The 12,979-nt window shown below is 43.0% G+C and overlaps 1 protein-coding gene across 1 annotated transcript in view; it reads right to left on the bottom strand.

Annotated features, from left to right (window-relative positions):
* The window catches only part of AGBL1 (ATP/GTP binding protein-like 1), a 309,960-nt gene that overhangs the window by 275,553 nt on the left and 21,428 nt on the right, over positions 1 to 12,979 (bottom strand). Inside the window, exons 4-5 of the mRNA XM_014944285.1 lie at positions 11,178 to 11,309; positions 8,657 to 8,750 (exon numbers count right to left, since the gene is read on the bottom strand). Of these exons, the coding sequence (XP_014799771.1) occupies positions 8,657 to 8,750; positions 11,178 to 11,309 (226 nt within the window). The remainder of the gene's footprint in view (positions 1 to 8,656; positions 8,751 to 11,177; positions 11,310 to 12,979) is intronic.

Below are 12,979 nucleotides of genomic sequence, written 5' to 3' on the forward strand. Positions count from 1 at the left end.
TGCGGCTTTTCTCTCTCCTTTTACCCTCTTTATCTCTGCTGTCACTGAACACCTTGGACAGAACTGACTGTGCCCTCACCACCCCCAGGAAGGCATTAGAAAGATGCAATTTTAAGTGCATACATTGAGTATATGAAAAGTCTGATCTCCAGTGACTTGCCCACAGTAACACACCATGTCTCAAGATTAACATTTCAGACGTGAGAGATCTTTTGTTTTCTACTGTTAAACTTCTTGCCTTCTTTACTTATACAGTTCTACCACCACTGGTGAAAACCTTCTCTCTGTAACTCCAGATCAGAAGCAGCTTAGCCACTCATCTCACAGATAACCCACTTACTTCCACAAATCATCCCAAACTCTTTATTTCTTCCTAGATCACAAAATATTTTGCAATCCTTCTAGCCCTGTTCTTTTTTATTATTATTGTTTTGATTTATTCCACTCTGTTCCTTCTGTACTATTTTACGAAGTGCTTAGCACAACCAGGACACACTGCTCTTGACCTGTCCTTCTGTGGGACTGTCATACTCAGCTACAACACTATGAACATTTGCAATTCTTTTAACTCTGGGAAACACTCAGAGTTGTATGAAAACAAGTCCTACCTCCCATTTGAATGGGACTGACAGTAGTTTCCCCAGCTACACGGGAGAGACATCTCATAGAGAGCTTCTAAGAGGCAACGCGATTACAATGCCATGAGACACCCAAGTGTTAGCTTTAATCTAGTTAGCACAAAGACCAGCAGCGAGACAGATATGGCAACATGAATAATAATCCCAGACTGGATAATATGTCCCATGAATCTTGCGTAGCCCATACTGGAGGCTCTACCGCAAGACTTGACAGTTGTTAACAGAATGAGGTAAATTAAAACTAGGGCAGAGAGACTATCCCACCCAACCAGCATTGAGCTGTCTGCGGTATAGACATACCCAAAGCCATCATGTGAGGTCAGCCATGAATTACATCTGCCATAGCCACTGGGTGTGAAAAGTCAAGAACTTGAGAACGGCAGCGACTTGCCCTCATACCATCTTTCCAAATATAACCCGCTAGCTCACCAACAGGGAAGACAGAATGGACAAGCAAAGAAAGGCCTTCAGCTGAAAGCATTGCTTCTTTTTCAAACTGTTACTTCTACCTGAAATAGATGAAAACCATAAGCTAGATCTAAAAAAAAAAATAAACATCTCTTTTAAAGTAACAGTCTCATTAAGTGGAACCATTTATAAACCAAATCTTCTCTTCCCATGACATACCATGTTAAGCTCAGACGTGGATTTCTCTTTATATAGTGTTCATTCACTAATTTTTTTATGCTGCAGAAGTAGGTGTACCTGTGTTTAATCTTGCCATACCAGAGGCTACCAAGAGATGGCACCAGGGTTTCTGTATGCGACATGTTTGTCTGGCCATCTGGAACAACCTTGGTATGTGGCATTCCTCTCTGCCTCATCAATTCTTCATCTATTTTCAAATCTCATCTGAAAGCATCTCTTTTCTCCCTTGCCTCTACCTCTTAATTTTTCAATTTCTCTCTTCTGTGGCTATTAACTGTACAATGCCAGTAAAGTATAATTCTGCAATGCAACTCTATTTACTCTGCAAAGAAGCACTGATATACCATCAGTCTGAAATGAGATTTTATAACTTATTAATAATATTAGAACAGGTCATTCTTTGAGAGAAACCACACAGACCGTAACAAAGAATGGAGGAGAAGGAACTGCACAGAACTGGGACACCTTTGGCTGCAAGATCATTTCTTCTATTACAATGGCTCATTGCATTAAATTTGAACACTAGGGTTCATTTACTTATCTCAGTGATGTGCCATCTCTGCTCCATGTTATTCGAGATATTAGTCAAGTTGAGAAAACACTTGATATAAACAAGAGTATTAAAGACAACTCTCTTTCCCTTGTTGCTGGCATCATCTCATTTAGAACAGTATTTACCAGTTGTATTTAGCAAGAATTCTAGGCTAAATCCCATGTAGATCAAGGCCAGATGGGAAGCATGTCATTTAGTTGTGACATAGCTCAAAAGAAATTTCAGCCCCTCCTGTGTATTTTCTACAGGGATCAAATGAACCAAATAGCAGTTTGAGAATAAGCAGGCACTAAACATTGATTAATTCTGACCACATTCCAACAGAATCATGTGTTAGCTTCCAATTAAATATCCAAACTGCTCAACATGATTAATGGTAAAACACAGACTAACAAGAGGAATTAAGGATGATTTGCTTTTGATCTCCTATCAGGAATCGTTGCCAAATAAACAAAGACATAAAGCTGTACATGAAGCATTCCTCAAAAAGAACCAATCACAACAGCTACTATATCAAGTTGCAGAGGAACTAATCACCGTGTTGGTGTGTTGAGTTACTTCTCATTCTCAAAATATTGGCTGGCAATGGCCATGCACCATGTTCTTCTTTTCAAGCAGAGAGCAGCTGAAAGTTTAGGACAATCCAGGAGATGGAATTGCTGCAAATGTATATGGTGGTCTACCAGCAAGAAGCTATCCAGGATTAAGCCCGAGGAAACTCTAACTGTCTGTACTAGGTTTAGGATGCATTTGCAATTGGATCTCTTCCACATGTCTCTCCATCATTCTTAACAGAAGAGATAATTCTAGTATTCAGGTCATCCCTGCTACGTGTCTCCTCTCTTTTTGTCTAACAGACATAGCCCACTGCCGTACAGATTTCTTCTGTTGTTAAAGGTCACAGGAAATCACTTTTACAAGCATTTGTTGATGTGGCAGCTTGGTCACTTTTCAACACTATGGGCTCAACACTTACATTTTATCTTGCATCAAAAGTACCAGTTCCAAGATGAGAAAATAGAATCTCAGTTGTGTCCAAACAAAACAGGTTTTATAAAAAAGCAGAGTAATATATATATTCAAAGCCTATTTTGAAGCAATATACAACCTCTTAACTTATATCTTCTGCATTTCCATGGCCTTTGTATTCTTCCTGGTCAATCTGACTCAACGCCTGATGAAATACAGACCCATCAGATTTGGGCTTGTAGATTTAGATATGCTCTCTCGATCAGCCTGACATTCCTCTCTTCACTTGCATGAGTTCTGCATTCAGTACTCCAGTAAAAATCTTCCTCTCGGCTCACATCACGACAGAAGTATGTGATACAGGAATCACTTCCTGACCATAGCAACAGTGTCATCATTATTCTTGCACGTTTCAGAATAAGGAATTACTCCCCACCTCAAATCTCCCCCAAGCACATCTGACCAAAGACAAGACATGTGGTGTTCTCATTTTCTCCTGACAGTAGTTGGAGAGGACTGTGTTTTCCAAATCTCTCTCAGCAACCATCTACCTGACCCAACCTTAAATGCCCATCATGCAACTTCCAGGTTACCCATTCCAAGCTCATCCTCCAGTCAGCAAAGAGAAATAAACACTTCCAAATCACCTCAGATTTCTAGAGGCAAACAGTTGATACAGGCAAAGAGAACTTGCTTCTTTTTTCATTTAGCGTGCATGGGGTCCAGATATCCACCTCAGATGGAGTAGAGTTACATGAGGATCTCCTCCCTTTAATGAAAAGGGAGATTATTGGCAAGTGTTTGAGGAGCTGGGACCATCCAATAAGCACCAAACATAAGAATTGTGATTAAATGTCAGAAGCAGGCAATGCTGGACACGAGCAAAGGCAGATAATTTCTGCATGTCACATTTTCTACTGAATTAATTTGGCACCATTCCCAGACCTTTTTTATTCACTTTCCACTTTTAATTAAGTAGTCAAACTTTACTGGAACAGCCCAGTGCAGAAAGCCAAGTTTTGTGAATATTCACAGAAAGACAGTTTTTAATTGACGAATACTCATTCTTGTTGCAATCTCTCATATGAGGTTTATCTGATCACTTACCAGTAGCCAGCTCTGCTCAGTGTAGCAAATAGATGCACTCACAAAAAGCTCTAAGAAACAAAGACATTTTAAAAGACTCTCTAAATTGCTTTTAATAAAACTGCAGAAATAAGACTGGCTGACAACATTTTAACAACAGAAAAAGAAAGCGATATTGAGGGAACAACTCAGACAAGTCATAGTATCGTTTGTCATTTTCTAAAACACAGGTCTTCCTCATAAGAAAGAATCATAAATTCTGGATTTTTGTTTTCACTCACGTCGATAATCTACCTCCAACTCAATGAGTCCTAGAAGGGGCTCCCACAATATGTAGCCACAGACAACATACAGCCTTCAAAGCCACCAGCCTGGGGAGGATATCTGATGCTTGGCCACCCAGACACAGTCTAGCAGAAGAGACCCAGCTCCTGGTTGGCCACAAAGCAAACATCTGCCACCATCACATTCCATGTCCATCTGCCCACAACAAATCCCAATATCTCTCAGGAGAAGTAAGTTGGGAAAATGAGCAAGGGTATTGGAAGGAACATTGTAAAGTAGAAGGATGGTAGAAGATATGGAACATATGGGGAATAAGAGAGGTAGAATGTGAAAGGAGCAGTGGTCATTGCATTCTGTGGGGCATCAGGGGTGTTGCATTAGAGAAGGTGTTGATGGAGTGAAGATTTGAGCGTCCCACACACGCCGATATCAGATATCCCAGCTACCGACATAAACAGAACTGAGAAAAACAGAACATCATCTGGCTTTATTTTAAACTCTCCCTATAAAAGGTGTCAGAAAACTTTCTCTGCAGCACAACAGCACGAGAGATGAGCAAGACAGTTTAGAGTCTCCACCTTACTTGGATTTCACAGTGCTTAACTCAAGAATTCTCTAAGCCTCTGCGAGTTTCACATTTTTTCATGTGGCTTTTACTTCACATGTGGGTAGTCATGGAGAGATCCACACAGTTATGGCACCAGCAACCTGCAGACCTCAAATGCCTAACTAAGGCCGATAAAGTCCATGAGTCACAGTCTCAGGGGAATCAGAGCTACTTGGCATCCACCCAGAGAAGGTCAATTGGAGCATGGGAGACTATTTCTAAATAACCCAGAGCTTTGCCACTGGGAAAAATAAATAGAACTATGTATCTTGTTTCCACATCTTAGCTGGCTAAATAAATAGCCCTCACAGTGCACTCTCCAGGGCAGATTCTTAAAGTGACCTTGGTCCTGCTGCTGCCCAGGACAGGAGAATGCGGGTGTATCCACAAGAGAAGTGGTGCATTTTGGATGCTGCATTCCTGGCAGCTGATCAAAGAACAAGAGTAATCTCAGCCCCCACAGTTGCTGGCTGTTCCTTCCCAGCAGCAAGGCAAATCATGGTGGCACATAGCTACCAAGTGGAGAGAAGGTATCAAGGGCAAGTACAAAGGGAGGATCAGAAGCTTGCTAGGAGGACATTGGGGTTTTCCTCCATAGGCAGGTTACAGACTAGTGTTCTCTTCAAGTTCCATACTGATAGCCAAAAAGCAGCAGATGGTTTTGTGACCAACTAACAACACCAAAATAACCACTCCAGACTTGAGCATAGCCACATCAACTTTGGGAAGAGGTACACCAGTGTCAGATGACCAGGAGCACATGCTGAACTAGACAAAGCACATGACCCCATTTTATTCTTTCTCCCCATCTCAGAAAACCCATCCATAAGCTTCCTCCCCCAGTCACCCTAAAAATTTTTAGCTAGAGCCACTCAAAAAATAGAAGGACATTTTCACACATATCCACCTCCATGTTCTGATGGACTGTAAAGATGCCTGGGATTTTCAGACCAGAGCTATCCCAGGCATTTGCTAATGCTGGGAAAGAAGATCTGTAACTTACCCTACAGTCTGGACTTCTGGTCTGAGGACCTAAATTCTTGTCAACAGCATCTCATGAAACTGCTTTCTCCAGTAGGAGCTGTGATTCTAAACTGACTGCAAGCAAGAACAGTCCTTACTGAATAATAAGTAAATAGTGCCTCTAAATAGATTGCAAGCACCTTTTTTTTTAAAAAAAAACAAAAACACAACAGGTTTCTGTGCTTCTTCTGATGTAAAACAGATTGTCTCCACTGGGCCATTGACTTTCTCAGCTGCTCCTAGTTTTTAAATGAAACAAGGAGTTTTGAGCCCTAGGCAGCCCAGCTGAGTGGCTACCAGGCTTCAGCTGATTATTGTTCTTGCTCATTAAGCCAAGTGTAGGTGGGAGCCAAATCACCTTTTTCTGTGAGCTAGGTTGCAGGAAAGATATCATCTGTTTGTGTGCTCATACAAATATGTTTTAAGAAGAGTACAAATGTTTTAGGAAAAAAAGGGAATTAGGAAAATGAACCAGCAATGAGAAAGGTCAGGCAGATAACAATTAATTGTATAAGATACCTCTTGTTCAAAGGGAAAATAAAATGAAGCTTTTCAAAAATAAATAAAATGCCTTATCAATAAAACTGAAGTTCTCTCAATAAACTGGAGTTTTATTGAGGGAAATTGAGTTTGCATTTTCTGTTGTGTGAGTATGTCTCCAATGGAAAAAAGGTCCACAGAAGAGTTCAAAATAATTATTGTACTTCAGATAAAAGGAAGATAAATCCAGATATTGCATATTGACAGCCTAGAATAATCAAAAGCAAAAGTGTGTTTCTCTGAAGGCTATTTCTTTCCCTTTCTGCTTATAAATGAGTATTCTAGACCTCTTTACAGCCTATATTACAACAACCCTCAGCAGCACTGGCTGCATCTCCAAACGAATGTCAACAAAAAGCCAGGCTAGAAATGCACGACAGATACCAAGTTTTCCCTCTTTCCGCAGAGGAAACAGTGACGGGGAAAAGCAGCTTTGCACAAAATTGATTTAAAAAGCCTTTATGCAGGCAGTCCCATTGCTTAACAGAGAACTAATACAAGCTCAAGTGCCATTACACACTGACCTATGAGACTACTACAGAAGTAGAACTAACAGTAGTCTAATCACAGCCAACACATCCATAGGAAGGAAATCAGGGAATTGAGTGGAATTTTCTTTTTTAGGCACAGGCATGGAACCATCCATCACTTTTGGTTGCCTCAGAAGTCAAACCCAGCTCTGGGTCTGACTCACCCTGGGCACCTCTGTCATATATAAAGCAGTTCTCCAGGCTCCCTGAGTCTTAAAGATCAAAGTTATAACATGAGGCCTGAGGGGAATGTTGGAAGGTGCTCAGTTATCCCAGGAATAACATCCTAGCAATAATATTCTTTGAGTTGGGTAATAGTCAAACCTCTGTGCAGGAAACATCCTGATATCATACTTTTGGGCAGAACACAGACGAATCACAGGTAAACTAGCTTAGAGAAGCTGTGAAGCAGTTCCAGGTAGTTAGCACTACACTAGAAAGCCAAAAAAAGCAGGCAAAAGTGAGTTGGCTTCCATTAACACGGCAGCTGCAGGAAGTTGTGCATCTGCTGGGCCCGTTCAGTATCTTATTTATCAAAGCAAACTGTTTTAAAAAAATTTTATAGCCCCAGACATGTAGGCAGCAGAGCTAGAAGAACACTGCATTTAGCAAACAACAGTACCATGTGTTGACATGCAAGTTCATAATTCGTGGCTAGTGGAAAGCAATTCAAATTCCTTCCCATGCAATGTATTGCGTAACTGGTGATATTGGGAGAATTGGTAGCAGTCTTTGATGGTAACAGCAGGATGGACATCATTTACCAATACCCTCATCCAGTGGGACTGGCCCCCACTTCAGCCACAGCTGAGCAAGTAGTGGTCAAACTGTTGTGCCATGTCTGTCCATCCATTTCTCACCTACACATGATACTCAACCTAAAGCTACTTCCCCAGTAATCACCAGCCATGAAATGCACCCCTGTCAGGTCCATGCAGAAGCCAAAACTGATGGATGCTTCCATGTCCTTGCTGAGACATGCATGAACAAGTCGGGACTACATGGTCCACAGGACAGTGCATGTATAAGCAGGAGAACTGGCAGGTTCTGTGTTGCTTAAGCAAATGTGATTGTGTGGGCACAGGACAGAGCAGTAAATTCTTCCTCCTGATTGAAATGAGCAAGCCACAGAAATGTGTTGTGTCCTTCTGTGGATGTTTTCCACATTACAAAGCTTGCCTTGAAAGACAACTGAGGAGGTGGTCAGAATGGACAAATTGAGGACTAATGCTCAGCATTAAGACAGATATAAAATGGGCTCACTCTCTTCAGGAAAAAAAATATCTGAAATATTTGGGATGGGCTTAAAAACAGACCCAGATTAATACTGGTGAGAACTGTCATACCTCAAAAATATCATAATGACCTGGTCACAACTGTCTGCAAGAGGAGGATGAGACAACACTGCCATGATTCCACTGTACCTGCCCCAGGCCAGTGGTGGCAGGAGGCTCTGGCTAATGGGTAGGCAGGAGCAGTTTTTCATGCTTCTCAAAATCCAGTCCTGACTGGGAAATGAAGGACGACACCTTGCAATCAAACTGCCATCACTGTACAGAGTACACTACAAATAAACAGCCACCAGTATGAATCATATGATGAATCACAGCATTAACATGCCCTTCAGGGAACTATTTCTGCCTCTTAAAAAACCCTGCAGATTTAAAGTGAGTGGAAATTGTGCATCCATTTCTGATTTCTTTGCCTTTTCAAGTGGAACCAAAATTTTATTTCTTGCCATCCTGGAAAGATGAGTTCCCTTGGGGTTACTGCCTACCTGACTGTCCTGACGTGTCTCTTGCTGTAGGGGGTGATGACTTTGAAAAGCAGCTCCATGGCTCCATTGATGCCAAGTGTAGTTCCTGTGGTAACTAAGACAATAAAAGAGAAAAGCAGTCAGAACTGAAGCAGGTAATCTGCAATATTTTGTTTGGAGGTGATGCGGGGAAAGGAGTAGCTGCCCCTGGGGCCATGAGCAGATTTCTCTGGGCTCTCAGCTGGACTTCAGAGGTCATTTTACAAACACAGAAACTGAAGTACACGGCTGTCTGTGGTCACAACCTGAGCCACAAACACACGCAAAGGCAGATCTCAAATCCTGTAGTTCTTCTCCAAATTCCCCAAAGCCCCTTTTCCCGTAAATATTGCACTCTCCAGAGAACAAATCATAGTTAAATAGGGTCATCTCCCAGCAAAATGTCAGGGCTCAAATTCATCTCTTATTTCCCAAAGGCAACTCTGTGAGGACGGTTCATTTCATGGGGGCATGGAGGGCAGTTTTCTTTCTGTGCTATTACTCAGCAGCACGGAAGTGGAGGGGTTTTTTCGGAGGGAGTGCTTCTGAATGCAGCTTAATTTCAGCTAGGCCAATTTTACCTTTAATCCTTCACTTGCTAACACACTAGGAACTTTATACATAGATTTTTCAATCAATTCCAAAAATGCCCAATGTGTAAACTAAGTGTTTAGCCAGCCCCTGCCCCCTCCTCCATAAGACAAGGCTTTCGTGTAAAGAAGGGATGAATACAGCCCTGAAATATTAAATGCAAGCGAGTGGGGTGAAGGGATCAGTAATCAAGAGCAGCCAGAGGGAGACCTGGCTGCCTGCCCACTGCTGGGTTTTGGTTGTTTTGTAAATATCTCCCAGTGGTCATCACAGAGCTGCCAGAGGGCCCATCATCTCCTGCAGACCTACCGTGTCCCCGCCAAGCTGTCATGTGATGGAAAGCTTCGCAAGGCTTGCCAGCTGCTTTTACACTAGCTGGTAATTCATTAGAGAGACAGAGCGGTGGACAAGGCTGCCTGAACTCATCCTGCCCCGGAGCGGGACGTGGGCTGCCACACACAACTGGTGGCAGAGATTGTGAAGGGAGTGACCTGGAGCAAGGAACTGGTGCATGAGATTGTGACAAGGACTCATCTTTTCTGCTTTCATACCTAAGCACTCTCCGAGCTTTATATGTTTCTGGATCGTCTCTAGTTTGCCTCCATAAAAATAATTTTTAAGGTTGGGAGCATGTAATCTCTTAGTTTAGTATCACATCCACACGGACCATCACCTAACCTCCCCTGCAGCTTCCCAGCTGGGCCACAGAGTCAAAGTCTATTATGGAAGGAGGAAGCACAACTGGAGAGTTCTGAAGATAATTGGAGAATAACAGAGATGCTCCAGCGAAGGAGCAGAGTGGGGGTTCTGGGGTCTGGCATTAGCAGGAAGGAGGCCAAACTGCAGCATGTGTCCTAAAACCTCCGCAAAAACTGCAGCTGAGTTGGCATGCAGGTGCACTGGAGCAGGGAAGGACGTAGATCATCATTTTGGGTGGAAGGCAACACAGGGTCACTGCACAGCTGTGAAACCCAAATAAAGGCACATTTAAGCTTCTGGCCTTGGCTGTAGATTCAGTCTCACTCAGCCTTTTAAATGCTGCTTATCACAGGGAGAGGGGCTGAATGTTGAAGCTTGGCTGCTTGCCTGAGAAAGCCCATGGCATGAAGCTAGCTCCTCTACAGATAGAAGGGACCTGCAGGGCTGGGTGCCAGAAGTGTTAAATCTTAGGTTTGCACATCGCAGAGGGCAGGCAGGATGGCCATCAAGAATTATCTGCTGGGTGAGGGATGTGGGAAGGGAGAGGAAAGGATTAGAGTGAGCAGAGGGAAATTTGTGCTGACAAACTTGGTGGTCTCTAGCAGGAAAAGCCTGTAGAAATCTGTAATGATCCTGGGAGAGAATACTGGAAATCCCGTTGCTTAAATCATTTAATATGAGGGCACTGCCAAGCATGAAAAGCCGGGAGAGTGCATGGGCAGGTTGGGGGTGGGGATGCTAGACAGAAGACCAGGATCTGACATGTACTTCCTGAGAGACCTTGAATTTCTCTGATTTCTCTTACTGTTTCTCCACCTGTACTTCCCTCCCTAATGGAGCTGCTCTGAGGATCAATATAATCAACAATAGTGAGACATTTGGCTAATAGGGTAAAGGGAACTTGTACCTAAGTCTCAGAGCAAAGGAGTTGACTGTATTCTAGAATAGGAGATCATAGCCATGAATATTTTTCACAGCAGCGCTTTCGTGCTCATAGCCCATAGATGAAATGCACTGTAAAGGCTGTATAGACTCCTTGGGAAACACCTCCTTCAATGGTTGATTCTGGCTTTTATGCCTGATTCTGCATATTAACGATGTATTCAGGCACTAACCTTAATCAAAAGTGATGTTTCTTTGCACTGAAATGACTGAAAAAAAAGAACTCTGGCAGTTGTCATGCAGCAGAAAGGAGGAAAATCCAGACACTCACCATTAGAAGCACAAACACGCAGGACCCAGAGGCAGTGGATGAGGTGCAGGTGGTGGCCCAGGTTTCTTCTTGCCAAGCTCAGTATTATATCAGTTGCTTCTGCCTTCTGCACTTTCAGCCCAAACTTCCTATCTGTGAAAAACAAATAAGAATCAAACTATTACAAAGACCAGGTCTCTGCAGCAGTGCAGATAAACATAATTGCACCAAATCTTGTAAGTCAGGGTCTCACAAGAAAGGCTTTCAAATATATCAATAAGTTCAATCAGCATTATTCTTACAGAAAACAGGAAAACATGGGATTTACCTAGAGTCATCATATACAAATCATAGAATGTTTTGGGTTTGAAGGTACTTTAAAGGCCATCTAATCCAACGCCCCTGCAACAAGCAGGGACATCTACAATTAGGTCAGGTTACTCAGCTCCATCCAACCTGGCCTTGAATGTTTCCAGGGATGGGGCATCTACAACGTCTCTGGGCAACATGTGCCAGCACTTCACCACTCTCAACAAAAGAAATTTCTTCTTATATCTAATCTGAGTCTACCCTCCGTTAGTTTAAAGCCATTATCCCTTGTCCTACTGCTAAAGGCCTTGCTAAAAAGCCTGTTCCCATCTTTTTTATAAGTCTCCTTAAAGTACTGAAAGGCAACAATAAGATCTACCCAGAGCCTTCTCTTCTCCAGGCTGAATGACCCCAATTCTCTCAGCCTGATCTCATAGGAGAGGTGCTCCATCCTTCTGATCCAACATGTGCCAGCACTTCACCACTCTCAACAAAAGAAATTTCTTCTTATATCTAATCTGAGTCTACCCTCCGTTAGTTTAAAGCCATTATCCCTTGTCCTACTGCTAAAGGCCTTGCTAAAAAGCCTGTTCCCATCTTTTTTATAAGTCTCCTTAAAGTACTGAAAGGCAACAATAAGATCTACCCAGAGCCTTCTCTTCTCCAGGCTGAATGACCCCAATTCTCTCAGCCTGATCTCATAGGAGAGGTGCTCCATCCTTCTGATCATTTTCGTGGCCTCATCTGGACCCATTCCAACAGGTTCATGTCTTTGTTGTGCTGAAGACTCCAGAACTGGACACAATACTCCTGTAGGGTCTCACCTGAGCAGGCTGGAGGGGCAGAATCACCTCCCTCAACTTGCTGACCAAGCTGCCTTTGATGCAGCCCAAGATACAGTCAGCTTTCTGGGCTGCAAGCATACATTGCCAAGTCACATCCAGCTTTTCATCCATTAGTACCCCCAAGTCCTTCTCTACAGGGCTGTTCTCAACCCCTTTATACCCTAGCCTGTATTGATACCAGGTGTTGCCCCAACCCAGGTGCAGGACCTTAGACAACCTCATGAGGTTCACATGGGCCAAATTCTCAAGCTTTTCCAGGTCCCTCTGGATGGCATCCCAAACCTCAGGTGTGTCAACTGCACCACTCAGCTTGGTGTCATCTGCAAAACTGATGAGGGTGCACTCAATCCCACGATGTCATTGATGAGGATATTGAAGAATACCAGTCTCAATACAGAGCCCTGAGGGGCACCACTCATCACTGATCTCCATCCAGACATTGAGTCATTGACCACTGCTCTCTGGATGCAACCATCCAGCCAATTCCTTGTCCACCAAATAGTCCATCCATCAAATCTGTATCTCTCCAATTTAGAGAGAAGGATGTTGTGAATGATGTGTCAAAGGCAGAAAATGGATGAAGCCTGTGTGAGAAGCAGCTCTATGCATGTCAACGCCCTCCTTGCCTTGTTGCAGGATCTCTACTTGGCCAAACCTCAAACAAGGGGT

Source organism: Calidris pugnax, unplaced genomic scaffold (assembly GCF_001431845.1).
Source record: "Calidris pugnax isolate Ruff unplaced genomic scaffold, ASM143184v1 scaffold70, whole genome shotgun sequence".
NCBI classification, from domain to species: Eukaryota; Metazoa; Chordata; class Aves; order Charadriiformes; family Scolopacidae; genus Calidris; species Calidris pugnax.